This window comes from Diabrotica virgifera, chromosome 1, assembly GCF_917563875.1.
Source record: "Diabrotica virgifera virgifera chromosome 1, PGI_DIABVI_V3a".
In the NCBI taxonomy this organism is placed as follows: domain Eukaryota; kingdom Metazoa; phylum Arthropoda; class Insecta; order Coleoptera; family Chrysomelidae; genus Diabrotica; species Diabrotica virgifera.
In genome coordinates this window covers 90,840,393-90,863,455 of record NC_065443.1, presented here as the reverse complement: position 1 = coordinate 90,863,455, position 23,063 = coordinate 90,840,393, and the positions used below count along the sequence as shown (strand labels likewise).

The window sequence follows — 23,063 nt, the reverse complement described above, 5'->3', positions numbered from 1 at the left end:
GCAGGATTCTTTTTCGGGATGAGCTGTTATTTTCTTCTTCTTCATATACAATGTCCTTTCAGAACGTTGGCACCAGCATAGCTATCTTAATTTTATTCACTGCCACCCTAAATTAACCATGAAGTTCTTCTTCGTCCTGGACTGCACTTGCCTGCTATTCTCATTTGCATAATATTTCGTAGCAACCTATATTTGGGACCTCTCATTACATGTCCGAAATACTCCAGCTTTCTCTTCTTGATTCTCTTTATAATCTCAGTAGTCTTGCTGAGACGTTCTAGTATTGTGGAGCTTTGAATCTTCTCCACCCAATAAACTCTTAAAATTCTTTTATAGCACCACATCTCGAGAGCCTCAAGGCGATTTAGATCGATTTTATTTACAGTACAAGACTGGACACCATACAGTAATACCGATGACACGTAGCAGAGAAGTAGGCGGATCCTTAATGCCAGTTTTAGGTCTCTGTTACATAATATTTTGGACATCCTTCTAAAAGCAACTCTTATTCGGGGGGTTTTATTAAATGATCAAATTACCATAACATAGCAGCGCCAATTACTATTTTTATCTGGTCTCTGGCATTTTTTTTTTTTTTTTTTTTATTATTATAACGCATCGACCACGCAGGGTCATTAGCGCATTTAGGTTAATGTAACTATAATTTATATAAACAATGTGTATACATAAGTTAATAAAGATATGTGTGTTACAATATGGTTTTTAAATCTTTTGAAGTAATTGACAGTCTTTAAGGTACGAACATATTTTTTTTGTATGTGTATTTTCTTCTAGGGCATCTTTTAGGGAGTCGGGTATGTTATACTTCCGTCGTTCACTGTTATATTTGGGACACTGTATTAAAAAATGTTTTATCGTTAGTTCACTGTTGCACACTTCACACACTGGTTTATTTTTGCGTTGTAGTAAATAGTCATGAGTAAGTCTTGTATGGCCGATTCGGAGACGGGTAAGTATCACTTGTTCTCTTCTGTCTTTTATTTTTGGTTTCCAAAGATGTGGGCGTTTGTTGACTTCGTATAACCTTGATGGGGTGTTGTTCCAAGTTTGTTGCCAATTTTGAATTATTTTTTGTTTTAAGAGTGGTTTTAAATCGTTTTTTACCAATTTGTTACTTTCTTCGGACACAGGGTTAGTTGAGGCACTTTTAGCTAATTTATCTACTACTTCATTACCTTCAATTCCGACATGAGAAGGGACCCATAAAAAGTGAACTTGGATGTTCTTATTTGAAATGTTTTTAAGCTCTTTTTTAATCAGAAGTAGTAGGGGATTGTCACAATATAATTGAGTTAGTGAGGATAATGAACTTAGAGAATCTGTGATTATTATGCACTTTTCTCTGTTTTTGTTTTGTATTAACGATAGTGCTTTTAGGATTGCGAATAATTCAGCCGAAAAAATGGTGGTAGTTGACGGCAACTTGAAACTTACTGCGGAGTCTTCGGTATAAATTGCCGCTCCAACTCTGTCTTCATTTTTTGACGCATCGGTGTACACGTTGTAGGTATTGCCATATCTATTTAATAGTGTATGAAATTTTTGTTTTATGACGATTGATGATATCTCTGATTTTCTTAGGTTTGTTAGACTGATATCGATAGTAGGAAGAGGTATTGTCCATGGTGCAGGAATCTGGATTGAAGAGGTATCGTAAGTTTTTGGAAATTGGAAGTTTAATTTGGATAAGTATAATTGTATACGGAAGTAAAAAGGATGATCAATTTGATGTGATTGTTGAAATTTATTTGTAAATCGATCAGCGAAAACGTTATGTATTATTACGGTTTGATGACACTGCAGCTGCGTAAAATAGGCTCAGATATTGTCTTCTAAAACGAAGAGGAAATTCTCCCGTTTCCCAATAGAGGCTTTGAATAGGACTTGTATAGTGAGCGCCTAAAGAAATACGTAGACAAGTATTTTGGATAGTATCTAGTGATTTTAAATGGGTTTTTTTGGAAGAATTATAGACAATGGATCCATAATCAAGTTTTGATCTAATTATGGATTTGTAAATAAGTATTAAACTTGAATAATCAGCACCCCAGTTTTTGTAGGCAAGTGATCGTAGTAAATTTATACCTGGTAGACATGATTTTTTTAGCTGTTGGATGTGTGTCTTCCAAGTTAACTTTTTATCAAAAGTCATACCCAAAAATCTGATTTCTTCTACATAGTCGAGTTTTTGTCCGTTTAGATATAATTCTTCTATTTGGATTTGATTTCTTTTTGTGAAACAGATTGCTTTTGTTTTTGAAGTGTTAAACTGAAGACCATTTGTGGCTGACCATTTTTCAATGTGTGTTAATGCTTTTTGAATATGCTTGTGAATTGTTGTTATGTTTTTTCCTCTACAAAAAATAACTAGGTCATCAGCGTATAATCTAGCTTTAACTGGGTTTTCAATTTGTGTTAAGATCGAATTAATTGCTACTAAGAATAAAGTTGTGCTTAAGTTTGATCCTTGTGGAATACCATTTTGTTGAATTTTTGTTTGAGAGTATGTTCCGTCAACTCGAACTTGAAATTGTCTGTTTTGAAGAAAGTTTGCAATATATTTTAATATGTTACCCCTTATTAACCAGTTGCTGAGAGATTTAATGATTGAATATTTCCAAACTGTGTCATATGCTTTGCTTATATCAAAAAATATTCCAACACAGTGCTGTTTTATTGCGAATGCTTCGTGAATTTCTGATTCTAAATCAACAAGGTTGTCTAAAGTTGAGCGGTGTTTTCGGAAACCACATTGTTCTGGAATAATTAATTTGTTTGATTCTAAGTACCACATAAGCCTGTTGTTTATTATCTTTTCTAATATCTTACCTATGCTACATGTGAGTGATATCGGTCGGTATGTCTGTGGATCTGATTTTGATTTAGTTGGTTTTGGAATAGGTATTATGATTGCGTTTTTCCATGCCTTTGGAAACACGTTCTTGGATAGGATTATGTTATAAATTTTGAGTAGATATTCTTTAGCTTGAGGGCCTAAATTTTTAAGAAATATAAACGGTATATTATCGGGTCCAGGACAAGTTTTCTTACCATTCTGAAGTATATTTTCTAATTCTTCATCTGTTATAGGTATATTTAGATCGTTGTTGTTCTGATCGTAATATTCTATAGGTTTCTCTTCTTCTTTTATTTTGACACTGAAGAAGTTGGTGGTATAATTTAAGTTACTTGAGTTATATTCGTAAGTAGATGCTAGTATGTTGGATATTTCTCCTGGGCTTTTATAAACGATGTTATTTTGAGTTAAAAAGTTGATTGACTTATGAGGTTTCGATCTAGACATTTTGTTGACTTTTTCCCATATAGTTGTTATAGGGGTTGAACTATCTATTGTGGTGACATATTCTTTCCAAGAGTCGCGTTTGGCTTTTTTAATAGTGTACCTAGCAACTGCTCTTAATTTTTTAAATTCAATAGAGTTTTCTTGAGTTTTGTGTCGTTTGAATTTATTAAAAGCTTTTTTCGATTGATTTAATGCTTCTTTGCAATCATGATTCCACCAAGGTACCGAAGGATGTTTGTGATCGTATTTAATTGTTCCAACGTTTTTATTTGCAGATTCTGTGATTAGGTTTGTCAGAGAATGTATTATTTTGTCTATATCTACATTTTCATTTAAATTTTGCAGATTATTTTCAATATAATTTTGAAATTCTGTCCAATTTGCCCCTTTTAAGTTCCATTTTGGTTGCTGTGGGGTTGTTGATTGCGGTTCATTACTTATTATAATAGGATAGTGATCGCTATCATATAGGTCTGGTAACACGTCCCAAGTAAGAGCGTGAGTCATTGATGGCTCACAAATACTTAGATCTATAGTGGAGCCATCACCTGTTCTTATATCGAAGCGCGTATGTTGTCCGTCGTTAAGGATATTTAGGTTGACTTCTTGTATTATTTTTTCCATTTTTCGACCTAGAGATGTTAGTTTTGTTGAACCCCATAACGGGTTATGTGCATTGAAATCTCCAACTATTATCCGTGGAGCAGGTAGTTGATTTAATAGGTTTGTGATTTCTTTTGAATCTGGTTCTTTATTGGGGGGAATGTAAATATTGCAAATTGAAAATGAAATTGTGTCTGTGACTCTAATTCCAACTGCTTCGATGTCTGTTGTGAGTTTTATTGGTTTAGCGTCAAAGTTATCTTTTATATAGATTGCTACTCCTCCGCTGGCAATTTTCGCATTTTCTCGGTTTCTAAAGAAACAATTGAAGTTCTTTAAGTTGTGAGTTTTGTTATTTTTGAAATTGGTTTCTTGTAAACATATTAAACTAGGTTTATGTTTTGAAATTAATAATTTTAACATTTCTAAATGGGTATAATACCCATTTATATTCCATTGAATTAGAGAGTTGAAGATGATGTATTAATAAGTATCTGTAGATGCGTCACTGTCTATGTCAGTGTGAATGTCTTGCTTTAATATTTTGTTTCTTATTCTGGTGCATTTGCCTTTAATTTTTCGATCCTTCAGGTAAGGGTATATATCGGATAATAGATCTGTGACTTCTGCTATCTCTTCTGTATACATTTTTGCGATACTCAAAGGGTCTGGTGAGTTCTCGCAGTTTTCAAAAAAGTCTAATAATTGTTCGTAATTTATAGGGTAGTTGCAGTTTGGATTATCAAATAATATTTTAGTGTAACTTAGCATTTCCTTCAGTGTTTTTTTTGGTGTGACATTTTGATCTGATTTTATTTTTTTCTCTTTATTTTTTGGTGTAATGAAAATAGGTTCCTCTGTAGATGTGCTAGTTGTTGGAGAGATTTGGGATATTGTGCGTTTGTTTTGTGCTTTATCTGTGTTTATATGCATTTCCCTATTTTCTAGATCAATTTTTTGTTCGTTTGTTGTTTGAGAATCTTCTTTGGTAGGGTGTAGGTGTGGTTCTTGCTGTTGGGTATTTAGAGATTGGGTTTTTTGTTGTACGTTTTCTTCTTTCGACTGTTGTTGATGAGTGTTTGTCTGGGTTTTTTGGATTGGTGGATTAGTTGTTTTTTCAATCAGGTTTGTATTTGGAAATGTATTATTTGATGTTGGATTATCCGTTGTATTTGCAGTAGACATTGGGCAGTTTTTTGTTAAGTGGTTGGTTTGCTTACATGTTTGGCAAGCTTGGTTATCTAACGATAGGAAAATCCTGTATGTCGTTTCTTCATGTGTGATAAGGAATGAATCAGGTAGGGTCTGGTTAATTACTGGAGATATGTATATTTGGCGTCTGAAACTCAAAATATGCTGGAATTGTGGTGTTGATGTGCCTATTCTTAGGAATGTTAAGGGTGATAGAAGATTCAATCCATGTGATTTTAATGCAGATGTTAGGACTGAGTGTGGGATTGAGGGGCAGACACCGGACAATATCAACCGTTGACTAGGGCTAATCAGTCTACGAGCCTGTAGGAGTTGTTGGTTTATTTGAATTTTTTCATTTTTGTTTATAAAATCCTCAACTAGTTTTTCGTTTGCTAAATATATACATACTCTATTATTTGATAATTTTGAACAGAAGATAATGTGGGTTGGTTGTATATGAAGACTCAGAGCGGATAGGTAATCTTCTATTTTGGTATTTTCAATTGAATCGAATATAATTGCTTGTTTTCTTGATGGGAACATATTGGTTTGTGGTGCTTGATTGGCTATGGAAGAATATGTAGGTGATCCATTTAATTGATTTGTGGAGGAGTTGTTTGGTATATTATTATCTGTAGGATTTTCATAGTGACTTGAATCATCCATTTTTAATAATCATTATTTGTGTACAGTTAATTGGAGTACGGTCCTGGCAAACCTCCGTAGACCGCTGTGGCGGTTTCGGAACAAGTTTACCAACTGGTTCTAGAGCTTTTGTAGGTTATCTGTTTATGTTTGAATATAGTATTGATAAAACTAAAAATTGTTATTGTTTAAAATAACTTACTGTTTTGCTGTTTAGTTTTTGGTACTACACTACTTTATATCACTATTTATTGAAATAATATTTAGTATTTCACTAGTTATTTAATTTATTGTCGCAGCTCGATTTTAAAACAGTATTCGCTACTATGTTCAGAGTCGGCCGGTCTCTGGCATTGAATTGAATAGATGGTAATAAATAGATTTATTGTGGGAATTTTTCATTTATTATGTTCCAAACACTTTTAATAATTTTCGATTCCAAGGAATTCTGCCATATTTATGTTTCAGTTATTCAGTTATCATCAGGACACAAAACTCACTATTTATGTTCAATCGTAATCTATTTCTTAAAAAAGAGTCAGTAGACACAAGGCGAGGTCTCAAGGAGGGGGCAATTGACTCTATTGACCCCCCTTGGATCCGCGCCTGAACAAACCAGAAGATATCGAGGAGGTACTGAACACTATTAATGAAGATTTAGAACTAGAAGGCTTTAATGATGACTCAGATTCTGATACGACGTGGAATAAGGAGCCAAATAGCCTTGGCAAAAGCCTCTGAGACAGCCATTTTTCGGATTTTGGCCAAAAAGGAGAAGATACTCTTGAGAATTCCCTAATTTACAACAAAAACACATCTTCCCCAAATGACATATCTGCGACCAGGAACAGGAATATTATAGAATCTGGATAAACATCAGAAAATTGACATTAAAAGTCATTCTTGATTTTTTTAGATTTAGCCGTAGTAAATGCTTGGAAGGAATACAGTAGACTCCCGTAAGTTCGGCCTCCTCGGGACCGGACCCTAGGCCGAACTTAAAAGCGGCCGAACTAACCGATGCTTATCTAAAAAATGTCCATTTATTGTTTGTATGGATCTAGCAAAAACAAAAAGATTGTACATTAAGTTGAAGACAACACAGAGGAATACTCTGACATATATTTAACACATATGAAAAGATAGACCGTTACAAAAATACTATTAAACAATAGTTACAGAACTCTAGGCCTAATAAAATTTAAAAATAGTATTGCACATGGGTTTTTTGGCTTCTTAAACACTTTAAAAAGTCAGTCATTTTTTTCTGAATTTTTTTTTCTAATGATTTTTGATGTGCAAAGTCACGCCACTTTTTAATAATCATTCCATCGATGACAGTTGCTTATTTTTGCTGTTTGACGTAGGTAGCTGCCAGTTGCAAAGCTGTTTTGCCTTCAGCGAGGCTCATTTTATTTTCTTTACCTTCATCCTCATTATCAGCAGCATCTGTATCGTTATCCTTCTCATTTTCTTGGCGAATGACACACTCGGCGATTTCGTCGTCGTCCAAAACCTCGTTGTGTAGCTCCTTTTCAAAGTCGATCCACTCCAAAACATCTTTTTCAACAATGGGACCACAGTTCGGTAGTTTCTGAAGGTCGTGCAATAGAGCTACATTGTCATCAGGTTCGTTAACAAGAATGTTGTTTGGCTCATCTGCAAGATTTGGCCAAAGTTTTTTTCAAGACCTTACAAACGTCGATGGTGGTATTTCGACGTATGCCTCGGCCGACATGTACACAACATCCTTCATATTAACTGACTTCAGCACTTTTAAGAGGTCTAAGTTGTCATCAGCCTCCAGTTTGAAGAACTTCAGAAAGCAGTTTTCGGCGATACTTTCTCTTGAAGCACTCAATGACCCCTTGGTCCATTGGCTGTTGAGGACTGGTTACATTGGGTGGCAGGAACAGCAATTTAATTTCTTTTTCATCGTCACACTAAAGACCTTCCTGGTGAGTAGGCGCGTTGTCAAGCAGTAGAAGTTCTTTGATGGGCAGATTTAATTTTGTCAAATGGTTTTTCACTTTCGGAACAAATTCGCACACAAACCATTCCCTGAACAAATATGTGTTCATCCGTGCTGATTTCTGCGACCGGTAATACACTGGTAGAGTTTTCATGTTTATGTTCTTAAACGCTCTCGGTTTTTCTACTGTGCCAATGACAAATAGGGGTATCTTGTGGGTCCCCGAGACATTTGAACACAAGGCGGCCGTTATCCTCTCTTTGCTAACTTTAAATCCTGCCGCAGATATTTCTTCTGAGGTGGCAAAGGTTTTTCTGGCAGAAGTCTAAAACTTAACCCAGTTTCGACGATGTTGTAGATTTGCTTTGGACTCAAGTTTTGGTCACCAATGATTTTTAAAAATTTTGCAGAACAATTTTGCAGACCCCGTTTCTCTTTTTCCATCGGGAGAGCCATTCCTCACTAGCCAAGAACGCCTCTTCTGGTTGAAGCTTTGAGTGCAAGATCATAGCCTTCTCTTTTACGATTCGTCCAGTTAACGGGGTTCCTCGTCTTCGTTCTTGAACGAACCACAACCACAGAGTATCTTCCACCAATTCGTGTTTTGCTTTTCTCAGTGTGCAACGCTTCTGTAGAACTTTTTCCGTTTAAATCTGTGTACAAAAGCCTTCAATAGTTTTTCTATTACGCCGCCAGTCGTTGATTGTACTTTAGCCGCGTTTTTGTTTCTTTTGTGCGTTCACATTTAAATCTCTGCAAATACTTTGCACGAATTCTCCTTTGTCCAATCTTTCCAGAGCTTCTAGTCTCTGTTCCATTGACTTGTACTTACTTTTACGCGTTTCACTCATTTTTAAGCAGTTTAATGCTCGACGCGAAACAGTTATTGTCCACACACACAAGTATACTGTCTATATAAACAGTAAAAATTGGAAGTAAAACAAGAATGTGTGTGACTAATGCTCAGAGAGCCGGCCGGGCTAAGCGGAGACCGAACTAACCGAGGCCGAACTTACGGGAGTGTACTGTACCCGAAGATTGTAGGGCAAATAATATGCCGAAATCGAAAATACGAGATCTTCTTACATTTAAAATGGAAGTCGGCGATAGTTTAATAGCCTCACCTAAAAGAAAAAGATCAGATCAAGAAGAATAGGTCGAACAGGAAGAAGAAACACAAGACGAAACATAAATCAGGCCACAAAATGATCGAGCTGCACAACCAGCTGAAGATAAAAGGTTATGTGGGTACGAACATTGGCCAAATATTGACCACTTAACTACAGCAAGATTTTGCAGGTCAGGTTGTAAAGGCGAAACCCATGTTAGATACCTTAAATGTGATGTTTACCTATGTCTCACCACAGACCAGAACTGTTTTTGGAAATATCATACCAAATAATATGTCTTCTAATGTATTAGTATTTTGCACAGTTTGTGTAAAATAAAACCCAACCTACACAATTGTCTGGGTTTTGTATTTCGAGACACCCTGTATAAAGAATTATTTTATTATTTTTTCTGTATTAATTTAGATATAAGAACATAGAGTATTAAGTTTCGAAATATTTGTTGAACATTTTTTGTTGCCGTGCTGAAAGGGATAGTATGTGGTCTATACAGCGTACCACGTTAAGAATAGAACATTGCGCTTATGAAAATAAGTGTTGCCAAACCTCTTGGTTATGGGTGGCTACTCGACTGCTGATTCATTCTATCGAGTACGACATGGCATCGGCGCGCTTTTGTCGTTCAAAAGAAATACATGGGACTATCTCCTCAATGTTCTATTCTTAACGTGGAACGCTGTATAGCATCACATTTCTACTATATAGCTTGTGGTCTACCGAGGGATGTGGTGTATAAGCTGTATTATATTACAGTGCCAGCCCAAAAATATTTACAAAGTGAATAAAACACATAAATGAGAAGACTTAGATATTATTTTAATTTTACAAATTAAACTTAGTCATATCAATTTACTATTTTAGTTGGGAATAAGCCAATTTTGTGGTTTATTCCCAACTAAAATGCTTTTTATTCACTTTGTAGAGATTTTCATTATTGTGTGCAAAACCCTTCTGAGAAAAGATTATTGTGTTGTTTAGCTGCCCAGGTAGACAGTGCCGACAAAAAAAAATATTTTCAAAGTAAATAAAACGCATAAATCAGAAGTATTATTATTTTAGTTTTACAAATTAATACTTTGTCATATCAATTGACAATTTTAGTTAGGAATAAGCCACAAAATTGGCTTATTCTGCACACTATAATAGATACACACAGGTAGACTTCATCCTCGGGGTAGACCGCATATTTTAGTAGCACCATTTTTGTTTTATAACATTAAATTATGTTACATTGCCATTTTTGTTAAATTTTTAATAATTTGTATTATTTTTATTTTAATAATAACGCACCTAACAAATCTATCCTCCTGTCCATATACATCAGATGGTCTGAAGATTGTAGCCTCTGGAAATTCTTCCAAAACTGCTTCTTCACCTCTAGCTTTGCTTCTAAGAAAATTGGATCCACCTTTTAGTATCCCTGCCTTTAAGTAAATATGATATTATATTCAAATATACTAAAAAAGTTCTACTTATTTGGCACAAAAAGATAAAAAAAAACAATTTACTTAAATATGGGAATATAAAACTTATGAAAAAGCATATAACCGAGACACAAGAGAGAGTTTTTGAAGGCATAAAACCACTATAAAAAATATGATTATGGTCAAACTGGTGATATAATTATACATTTTGATCAGTATTTCTAGGCAAGACAAAACAGTTAAAACCTAAACAATAATTATGTTCAACGAGAGCACCGAAACATTAAAAATAGACTTATTTAAAAAATGTTTCAACTGAAAATGGTTTGATAAGAGATTTTGATTTTAGGACACAAATGCTAAATAACATTGTTTCTAGACATCAATTATAAAGACCAATGGTAACACGTCAAGGGCAATTGAAATACAATGAGGTGTCAGAGTTGCACGTTATCACTGATACTATTTAACATATACTCGGAGGTAATATTTGCAAACACTCTACAGCAGTCTTCAGGAGGTATCAGGATAAATGAACAAAGAGTAATCTGCTATGCAGATGATACTGTTTTAATGATTGATTCAGACCATAGTCTCCAGATCCTGTTAAATAGGGTTGTGAAAAAATGGGGATGAAGATCAATACAGTGGAACCTCGATAAGTCGGCCCCCGATAACCCAGAAGTCCGGCTAACCCGGACCGATTTTCATCAGACCACAGATTAACCCAACATTTTGGGTTAATCTGTGATCAGACAAACATTTCAACAATAAAAATGTATGTATTATGTTAAAACATTTTATCTGTAGCCTCTTCTGGAATGCCTTAAAAATATCGAGTTTCATTGATAAAACTTCGCTTCGACCATAATATAATATTTGAGAGATAATGAGTATTTGTGTAATTTGAACTATACGATAGTGAAAATGACTCATTGGAAACGGCGGCAGGCACCTGTTATTCCTTTATTTATTTCCAACTGTCTTTTAAAAAATTATTTTTTAATCAATGGTCTTTTAAACAATGAAAGAACCACTGTTCTTAAATAACATGACATTGTTCCGATGGCAGACGAAACTGACACAACTGAAACTGACTGAGTTTTTTACCTAGAAATGAACAATACTCTATACCAGCGGTTCTCAATCTGTGGTACATGTACCACTGGTGGTACATATCATTATTTGCGGTGGTACACAAAACGCAAAACTGTCAAAATCACCACTATTACACAGGGACCCGGACCGTACCGCTAAAAATAGAAAACCGAACCGAAACCGATATTTTTTAGTGGACCAGAACCGAAACTGAACCCTTATTTGATATTAAATATAATTTTTGGAACAGAACCGTAACACTTAATTTTTCAAACGGTTTTACGGTTTTTTTTTCGGTTTTGTTGCTTACAAATATTGTTATTTTTGTTTTTGTTTTAAGTTAATGCAAACAATTTTGTAGTGTTTTCCACTTTTGTTAATAAATAAAAAATACATTTCAAGATGTTTTATTATTTTTAAAATCAACTCAAAACCCATAAAAAAACTATGTTATAATAATTTCTTCTTTTAATTCTGGTCAACAAATGTTTCTGAAGTTGTTGAGGAAAATAATTTTTTTTTGTATTTCGGAATATTGTCAAATATTTTATTTAACTAAATTGATGCCGTTTTAGCAAATTCTAAAATAATAAAATTAATATATCCATTGTTAACTGTTGCACCTGATCAGTGGTCACTAATTGATAATCGGTGATAAATCTTTGGAGTTGGTTTTGATGGGAAAATATAATTTTAATAATGTCAAAAATTATTAGATTATGTAATGACATACAGAGATATAAATGAATTGAGCCATATTGGTAGGGGTGCCCAAGCGGGGATTTTTGCAGTTACTCGAGCGCGTCAGAAAATCACATGGGGAGAAACATTATAACTACTCTGTAAATGTACCCCTACAATATATTGGATCTTAAAGGGGAGTTCGTTAAGGGGATCCGAAAAAAAATCTACCCTGAGAACACGGTACACAGAGAACCGGTATCTTCGCACGCATGGAAGGCGAACGCGTGACGTCATATGGGAACCTTAATTTTCATCCGGCAATGATAAATGAAGCGGTAATATTGTTTGAATTTTAAAATTGTGCACCTATCATTGCTTTTTAAATAAGAAATTGTATTTTATATTCTTTTTACTGTCATTTTCCAATATGCATTTAATTTAAACATGAATTTCCTTTGAAAAATAGATTTTAGGTATCTGTTGTCCAATATACATTCACCATAGTATATTAAAAAAATAAAACAGAAATAATATAAACATTCACTTTACTACTGGGTCTGTAAAAATGTTTCACATAAAATTGTGTCTACTTACTGTTATTCTAGATTGTTGAAAAATATTTGACTAAAAATAAAAACTTAACCACAAATCAATTAAGAAATTTGAAGTTTTAGATGAATAGAACCAATTACTTGATGACTTTCAAATTGTATTTACAAAATAGAAAAATGTTGATTTTAAGTTAAACCAGGTTAGGAATCTAAAAATTTCAAGTGCGAACATTTTATTAGACTGTAATATACATTAAATATACAGAGTGGGCCAAAGAAAACAGTCCAGCTCGATATTTGGCAGTATTTATTAGATTTTAAGGAAATGACGAAACAGGTTGATTTTTGATCTAATTGGGACACATTTTTACGGTACATACATTTGTCATTTGTCAACCCCCTCCCTTCCACTCCCCACCCCTTATTTTTAAATAGGGAATAGGGGTAGTATGCTAGCTCATTTAAAAGGTTACTCGATTCTCTATTCAGTAATATAAACATAAACATAATTATTTATACAGGGTGTTCAAGAAAAAAATATTTTAATTAAATTAATTGACACAAAAAGAAGAATGTATGTAATTTATTTAATTCAAAATACATTCTACTGCTGTCACAAAACAGAAAAAATGTTTTTTGATAAATAAACATTGTTCTTCGCTTAATTTCAATATTCAAGCTGCCACCTATCTGCCTTTTGGTAGGTTGAAGATTGAATTTAAGCGAAACACAATATTTATTTATCAAATAAACATTTTTCTCTGTTTTCTGTCAGTAGTAGAATGTATTTTGATTTAAATAAATTGCATACATTCTTCTTTTTGTGTCAATTAATTTAATTCAAAATAATTTTTCTTTGGTATAAATATGTTGTTCTGAAGCTATTTTCTTGTGGCATTTTTACAATTTTAACTATTTACAATGTTTATTTACAATAATTATGTCAATGTTAATATTACTGAATAAAGAATTTAATAACATTTCAAATGAGGTAGCACACGACCCGTATTCCCTATTTAAAAATAAGGGGTGGGGTTGACAAATGACAGATGTATGTACTGTAAAAATGTATGCCCCTTAGATTAAAAATCGACTTTTTCCTTAAAATCTAATAAATACTGCCAAATATCGAGGTGGACTGTTTTCTTTGGCCCACTTTGTATATGTATGTATAAAATGTTCGCACTTTAAATTTTTAGATTCCTAACCTGGTTTAATTTTAAATCAATTATGAATATTAATACTATGTATAATACATATTATGTATATTATTAAAAAAACAAATTTGCGGGTAAAGTTTTATTAATAATAATAGAATTAGTATCTATAAATAAAATCATTTTTTAAAATTAGAAAATTTAGATATCTTTTTGTCAAGTGATCTCTGGCAGTTTTTAAAACTTTTTTCTGTTAATATCCCTCATTCTAATATGTTCGTGTTCTGAACATGCATAATATCACCTCAAATGGCATTATAGTCTCGGTTTTAATAAATTACTATAAAACTAATAGTTATATTATAATAGTTTTAAAAATACACAGTTATGCTAATAAACAACAATTTGTAACTAAAATAATATAGAATTACTTCAATCGTTAACAGCTTAATATTTTAAAACCGCCTCAATCTATCCACTTTCAACGCCACCACATACGAAATAATGCATCCAAACAATAAGAAATATCTGTTAGGTTCCCACGTGACGTGCTGCGCGGCCGAAACCAAATTTAGCGACGACAATCGGCATACCGGTTCTCTGTGTACCGTGCCTGAGAATAACTCGAAATTGTCAGATTAAGATAAGGTAAGTTAAGTACATGCAGAACAGTGCATATTTAAAAAATCTGACGGTTTGAGCGGGGCGTAAGGAAATGGGTGAGTCACAAAGCTTCACAAAAAAGGCGAATATTACGAGAAATAAAAACGTCAGATCGAAAAACTAAAAATTACGTGTTCAATATTTTTCAAAAATTTATCGAATGATTAACACGACACCCCACGAATAGGAGCGGGGGATAAATTTAAAATTGTAAATAGGACCCGCGAAATGAACATCAGATCTAAAAAGTGCAAAATCCACGTATTCAATATTTTGACACCAAACACGACCCCCCATGGAGGTGGGGGGTTACTTTAAAATCTTAAATAGAAGTCCCCATTTTTTATTGCAGATTTGGATTTGTTTCATAAAAATAAGTAACTTTTATTCGAGATATTTTTTTCGAATTATGGATAGATGGCGCTATAATCGGAAAAACGATTGTTGGAAATGGAAAACTAAATTAAAAAATGGAAAGTCCCCACTTAAATAGAAAACTTTACTTAACTTTTTTGGTTTTAGGACCTAATCTTCACAACCCAATAGGTCCCCATATCGCTCGAGTAAATGAAAATTTAGCATATTTTCCTCCCCTACTATATATCTTACATAAAAAAATTTTATACAGGGTGTCCCGGAAAATAGTGCGTTCCTTTAAGGTATGGATAGAATACACAATTTAGAACAAAAAAGTCCTATACCATTTTTTTCTAAAGTTAACCGTTTCCAAAAAAAAGATTACATTGGTTTCCATATACTTGAATTTTAATCTTCAGAAAATTAAATAATCTGGCAACATGTTACGCACTGGTGAATAAGAACTCGTTTGTGTCTTACAGTATTTAAAATAATTAAACCTAATACTTACTTTTTTTGTTTACTATAAATTTTTTTAAAATGCAGTTGAAATATGGCATAATTTTAAACGAATTATACTTACATATTTTAAGATGAAAACACATATTTTAACTGAACCACCACTTTTGCAAACACATGAATTCATAGGGTAACATTTACCTCTTATGCCTCTCCATTTATTGATCTGCCATAAATAAACAACATAATATCATAATATTACTCATGAACACATGATTCAAACACATTTTCGGCGTTGACACTAAACAGGATTCTTCTAATTATCTGTTTACTAAACATGCGACTATTTACGTTTAGATTTTTGTACTTCACAGAGTTGCCAGATTTGAATTTGCCTTCCAAAATGTTTTATAGTTTTTTGGTCAAACGGTTGAATTTAGAAAAAAATGTTATAAGAGTTTTTTGTTCTACATGGTGCCTTCTACCTATACCTTTAAGGAACGCACTATTTTTCGGGACACCCTGTATAGAGAAATTACGCCATATTTTTACTTTTTTATCAGACTGTGAAATTGAAAAATTTGAAGGAACCGAAAAAGACCGTTTGGACCGAAAAAATTGCTCAGAACCGAATCGAAATATTTTAAGAAAACCGGAACGGACCTAAAATTTTAAATTTTGCTAGAGCCGAAACCGGACCGGAACCTTTTATTTCATTTTGGTCCGGGTCCCTGCATTACAGTTAATTAGATTACCTATCTAGATAGGTAGTTATTTCAGTTAGGTGGTACCAAAAATATTAAAAAGTATTTTGTGGTACATGACTCAAAAAGATTGAGAACCACTGCTCTATACTGTCTATACTATACTCTATACAACTATAGGTAAGTTAGATGTGTACTGTGCATATATATTTCGTGTTGTTTTAATTATAACGGATTTTATCTATAAGTATACCATATTTTATTAATTTTTACCATGCTCTCCGGCTAACCCGGATTTTCGATAACCCGGATCGGCCGCGGTACCGATTAATCCGAGTTATCGAGGTTCCACTGTACTGTCAAAACCAAAGTTATGAAAATATCAAATAAATAACAAAAATCTATCCCTTCCAATATATCGGCAACTCCGCTCAAAGAGTGCCATAAGTCAAAAAAGCAAAGTTTCGAGAAAATTATGTTTAAAGTTTGTCCTACAATGTTTTCAGGTTTAATTCAAAAACTATTAATATTATAATAATAACTATTCATCTAGCTAACCTCCATCACAAGAAGAAGTATATTACAAAATATGCCATATTTTAAAATTTTTAACATTTAAAAAAGTCCTATGCCCATTGAAAAAAAAAAGAGAATGTTGTGTGATGTAATAATATTTGGATAGCTAAATATTGTACTTTCAATAACTTACAGCTAAAAGTTGTGAGCCTGTATAGACTCAAGACAGCAGAAAATTTATCAAAATGGTTAAACAATCTCAATTTTAACAACAGATATGTGCTTGGCAAATACAAATCTGAAATTAAATAAAAGTTTTCCAATTTCTGGAATAAAATAGTTAAAACAGCAATTTTACAATGAAATACATGTCAAAGATTATGAGAAACCTACACAAATAAAAATCATAACTTGCAGAACAAAAAGGAATCATAACTTGCAAAACAAAAACAAGAACAATTTTATATAACCAAAGACACAATCATGAGAACACTTACCCTTTGAGGGTTTTCATCAGCATTTATAGACGACAAGTGAATAAATCTCTCAACTCCAGCCTGTTTTGCCAAACGTGCTAGCCGTCTTGCACCATCTACATGCACATCATCAAACTTAAAATTTCTAGTTTCCCAGTCTCTTCCTACTAGGTTAACAACAACATTTGAGTACTTGATACACTTAGCAATAGACTCTTCATCTCTTAAGTGGTATGGATGAAAGTAAACCTGACCCAAGTCTCCTACCAGTTTCAATCTGAAAGGCTCGTAGTTGTCTCCTCTGTATGGGATAATGATCTAAAACACTCGTGTTAGCAATACTATTAGGTTGTTTATTAATGTTACGTACTTGTGAACCTATTTTTCCTAGTCTATTGCAGACATATCTACCAAGGAAGCCTGTGGCTCCAAAGACTGTAGCTACAATGCCATTGAAACTGGATCTTCCTCCAGTACCTCGTTTTAAGCTGGCTAAATTGTATGCCCTATCTTCGGTGCTATAGTTATTTGAGCGGATATATGCGACCGCAACTAATCCAGGCTGTTTTGCTAAAAAGATTTACAGGTTAGGTTATGTAATACATTTAATATCAAAGAAATTATATATTTTATGATATTATAATGAAAGTTTATTGATTATTATATTACTCTTACTGATTAATTTTGATCCAGTTAAAATAACTACAGCCATCCTAACTATATTAAATTAATAATCAAATGTTGACATTTAAGAGGATCAAAAATCAAAATCGCTCTAAATTTGACATTGACAAAATTGACATACAGTGACAACTGACAATTTTAGGGCAATACCGAGTTAACCCACAACCAACTATACAGATGAAGTGGATAATAAGTTGTATAGGTAATAGGACGCTTCTTAAATGGGGCAGAGGTGCGAAGAATCTCCCACTTGGCCAAATTTGATATACGAAGTTGTAGAATAGGCACATGGATGGAATGTGCGGAGTTTATATGAACCAAGAAAAACACACAATGCCACAGTGGCGTGCGGTGACATTTTCGGAAGAGGAAGCGATTCAATAAGGGTTTAACAAATATTTTCTTACGAGGGTCGAGATCAAAACATATACCTACTTAATAGGTATATACCTAATGCCTGTTAACTTATATCGACTAAAAACAAGAACTACAAAAAATTAGGTATAGTGTTTAACCCAGTCTGAGAGACATGCACACGCCTTGAGAATGAGATTCGGGTGATACAAATTCATTGAGGCAAGGAGGATTTACTCTTATAAGCGGGCGTCACTCCATCCCGCCCCAATGCTTCATACTATCCACTTCCCCTCCGATAGCACTCTGATGCGCTATATGGGCTCTCTATCAGCAAAGTGCTTATTATGTGGGAGTTCTCGATACAAGGACTCACAAACGAAATCCTACCCCGATCAATGCAGGTTAGTGACTCTAGTGACTTAGTATATCGTATATCTAGTGACTTATCATCGATCTGTACTGCTTGCTCAGGGTCGAGTCCCTGCTCCAGGCTTGGTTTCTTTAAACTTAAAAAGAAGAGTTCTGTTCAAAATTGTTTTTATATTCCGATTTCGAATCACCTTCCATAACACACAACTTTCAACAATATGATACTTATTTACTTATACTTGAGTCCTATTCTCTTATCAACCAATGCAAATTTTTTGTCGATAACATCGTCCTAAAATTTTGGATTTTATGATAATTGTTTAATAAATGCACTCTTTTTCAATGGATAATAGGGCTAACTTGGAAAGTCTGTCTTCACTTGTAAAATTTATTGTAAAACTTTTGATGCGTTTTAATACTGAAAAACTTCGTTCAACTGATGCACTTGTAGCTGGGATAGTTAGTACCTACTACTTAATTCACACAACTTGCCCACTTCACACAGAGACTGATTTAAACCAGTAGTATTAAAAAAATTCAACCGATTCCTAAGTATTTCTTTATCACTAATTTCAGGTGTTTTATAAATGACATTTAACTGAGAATGCAAAGCTAGATTATCAAAAAAAAAAACATAATTTAATCGTACTGAATTAAATAGGTACATACCTCTGTGGGAGATTTTAATGAATTATAATTAGACATATTAAAATTACATAATTCTACATATTTTATTTCTTTAAAATTTTCAAAGTGATAATTCATTTGTTGTAGAATATTATCAAAAATTTCGATGTATAATCGTCGATAGGTCTCTCTTTCGCCGACAATATCAATCATCATTATTTTTCTTTTAGGTTCGAAGCCCATATTTTCAGCTTTATCCCAAATATTTTTAAACAGCTCATTTTTTTAATCATCATAAGTCATCAAATTGTCTTATACAAAATGCAATGTCACTTGACTTCGTCTGTAAAATGTCGTAGGTACTATAAAATATCAGTAAAAGGAAAAATCTCAAAATGTCAAATAAAATATTAGTAAAAATATTAAGCAAAAAATTTAAATCGAGCCATTTGTACCTAAATACCTACCCCTTATAGCAGCAGTAACAGACTCCGCATCTCGTTTTCGAATCGGAAGCGGTCGGACGAGCGCTTCCAGGCGTATCAAAATTCGCGTAAAAGGAACATGACTAGCGAGTGAGGTTATTAAACCCTGACCAATTTTTGAACCGGACAAATGCATGACAAGCAGCGATTTTGAGATGCGCTTCCGTCAGGACCGGACTGAATCGTTGAATTGTGTGCTTATTTGAGATCGTTCGTATGCGATCAAATTTTAATAATGTTTCAATGCCTATTAGTTATAATAGATTACTTAGATTAGGGAAACATTGTTGATAATTAAATACTAATTAATAATATATGTATTTTCTTATATGGAAGTATAGGGCAGCGGTGCTTTCCCCGCTTCCATGGATTGCACGCCTCTGTAATGCCATAAATGAGATGAAAAGGCTGCAAATATCAATTCTGGGTATTAGTAAAATGCGATCGCCCTGATCTGGCCAATGCCATGTGGATGATCATGAAGTGTATTAGGCAGGAGAAGAGAGTAATAATTATTATCCATCGTTATGGTGTAGGATTCATAGTCTCAAAGGAGGTTAGCAAATGTGTTAGGGCGGTATGCCAGGTATCTGAACGAGTCATAATGATTCAGTTGAACGAGAAACCCAGAAACATAAATTTAATACAAGTGTAGATATGCACCGACAGCGGAAAGTGAACTAGAAGAACTTGACAAGTTCTACGCCGATGTAAAAATTGTTACCGACCAACTCAAGACTAGAGATCTCACCATTCTGATGGGTGACCTTAATGCTAAGATAGGAAAAGGAAGACAAAGTAACATTATTGGATGTTATGGACTGGGCGATAGAAATGAAAGATTTCGTAGATTTTTGCAAAGAACATAATATATGTACCTATAATGAATACCTTTTTCAAACTACTTAAACGGATATTATATACGTGAAAATCTCCAGCAGCCAGCAGATACCGATACCCCCCCATAATATCGTAAGAAACCAAATTGACTAAGTACATAACCATCAGTGAGCGTTACAGAAATGCAGTAAGTCTGTAAAAACCTATCCTGGCGCCGATGTGCCATCTGATCACAATCTATTGTCAGCCGAAATAAAATTAAAACTTAAACGGATAAAACAACAACGATCCTCTAACAAACTGGATACCGATTTTATTAGAAACAACAGTCAGGGGATTGCAAACAATTTAGAGAGCAATTTTGAGAATAGCGAACAACAAGAATCCATCGAGGATCATTGGAACCAAATCAAAACGCTTATACATATAAGCAACTCAACTCCAAACTTCAAAGAGAAAAATCAAAAGAAGCAACAGTGGATGGACGATGAGATTTTGAATTTGATGGAAAAAAGACGCAAATTTAAGAACCAAAACATCGAAATGTATATATGCATTAATAAAGAGATATATAAGGACTAAAATAAAGCGGCAAAAGAAACATACTTTGAAAACAAACGTTTAGAAATTGAAGAGTTGCAGAGAAAACATGATTCATTTAATATGTATAAAAGAATAAAAGAACTTACCGGTCAGAACAAAAAACATGCAAATAACATCGTTGATAGAAACGGAAACCTGATTATTACTGATTTGGATAAAATAGACAGACGGAAAGACTACATTGAGGAACTGTTTAATGATGAAAGGCTCAAGCTTGAAATTAACGAAGTAGTTACAGGACCTGACATAACTACGGACGAAATTGAACAAGCAATAAGATTAGCAATAGATCAGAAAAGCGACGGGATTAGACGAAATACCAAGTGAAATAATAAAGCTCTTCGAAAGTTCAGGTAAAAGATCTCTCCTTAATCTTTTTAATAAAGTTTATCAAACTGGCTATATACCAACGGATTGGCTGCTCTCGACTTTTGTAACGATACCTAAAAAAACAAACGCGAAAAGATGTAGTGACTACCCAACCATTAGCTTGATCGAGTCATGTTTTAAAGATATTTCTACGAATTTTGCACTCTAGGATGTACCAAAAAATAGAAGAGCAGCTTGGTGATACACAGTTTGGATTCCGCAATAACCTTGGGACCAGAGAGGCACTGTTTAACATTCAGGTTATGGTACAGAGATGCAGAGATGTCTAACATCCGGTTTATATGTGTTTCATTTACTTTGAGAAGGCCTTTGATCGAGTAAAACATACTGAAATGATTGCTATTCTTCAGAAAGTGGGTAAGACCTACGCATTATCAAAAATCAACGCAAATGGCATCAACGTGCAAACATCAGGATTGGCCGGGACACGTCTGAAGAACTTCAAATACGAAGAGGAGTAAGGCAGGGCTGCATTTTGTCGCCACTAATATTTAACATCTATTCTGAGTTTGTTTTCAATAAAGCAGTGGATAATGCTCAATGTGTATCAAAATGAATGGCGTCGATATTAATAATTTGAGATACGCGGATGACACGATGTTAATTGCGAGCAATTATGAAGAACTTTATCTGATTAATAGGATTACCACAACGTGTGATGAATATGGACTCAAGCTAAACACCGCAAAGACCAAGGTGATGATTGTCAGTAAGAAGCCAATACAACCAGAAGTAGTAACAGCTTATGGTGAACAATTAGAGAGAACTAACAGTATCACCTACCTTGGTTGTAATCTAAATGAGAACTGGGACATGAGCAAAGAAATTAGAATACGTATAGAGAAGGCCAGAGCTGCATTCTTTAAGAAAGAAACTTTTATGTGGAAACAACATTACTTTGAATCTTAAAATTAGATTAGTGAGATGTTATGTGTTCTCTACTCTTTTGCACGGTGTCGAAGGATGGACTTTAACAGATACTCTTCTCAAGAAATTGGAAGCCTTTGAAATCTGGGTATACCGGAGAATCCTACAAGTAAGTTGGGTGAATAGAGTTCGTAACGAAGTTGTTTTGCACCGGATGGGAAAAGTCACTGAAGTCGTCAGAACAGTTAGTCAAGGCATTGAAGGATTGAAGTGTCGATTTTTTTGCAGTAAGACGGATTTTAATGCGGATTGGTGCGTTGGATTCGTGTGAATATCAGGAAATTTTGTGAACTAATGTAATGAATAAGAAATCTCAAATTGCATTTGTGCATAAGAAAAATGCATTTCAAAAATGCATTTCGGTAAATGGGGTTTCTGAAAAATTCACTGAAAACGAATATGTGGTCGGCGAGAGTGTGCAAAGTACCTGGTGCCTGCAGCCGGTGTAATAAACGTGTTCCTCTGGAGTATTATGGTAATTTATCATATAATTAGTTTAAACTCGTTACTCGGAGGTTTTTGGGGTAATCTATTTTCTTCGATGTAACTATAGTGATCGAAAAGGGTGGTATTTTTATTATAAATAAACATAAATTTTTATTATTATAATATATTAATGGTTAAAAAAGTTCATTAGGTATACAAAATTTATCGTAATTTATCTTTAAAATTCATTTTCTTCATCATTATCATTTTCTCCTTCATTATTGCCTTCCTCTCTCGAGTCTAATGCAATATTTGTGCAATCAGAGCCTGCACAATTTTTGCAGGCTAAATTACAAACTAACCCATGCTGCCTGCACCCGCATGAGTTGCCGCAGTC

General features: G+C 33.8%; 1 protein-coding gene across 1 annotated transcript in view; it reads right to left on the bottom strand.

Annotated features, from left to right (window-relative positions):
* Positions 1–17,791, bottom strand: part of LOC114329732 (NADH dehydrogenase [ubiquinone] 1 alpha subcomplex subunit 9, mitochondrial) — a 28,330-nt gene extending 10,539 nt beyond the window's left edge. Inside the window, exons 1-4 of the mRNA XM_028278928.2 lie at positions 17,634–17,791; positions 17,329–17,528; positions 16,980–17,276; positions 10,160–10,293 (exon numbers count right to left, since the gene is read on the bottom strand). Coding sequence (XP_028134729.1) covers positions 10,160–10,293; positions 16,980–17,276; positions 17,329–17,528; positions 17,634–17,670 — 668 coding nt within the window. The 5' untranslated portion in view covers positions 17,671–17,791. The remainder of the gene's footprint in view (positions 1–10,159; positions 10,294–16,979; positions 17,277–17,328; positions 17,529–17,633) is intronic.
* Between the last annotated feature and the right edge of the window lie 5,272 nt (positions 17,792–23,063).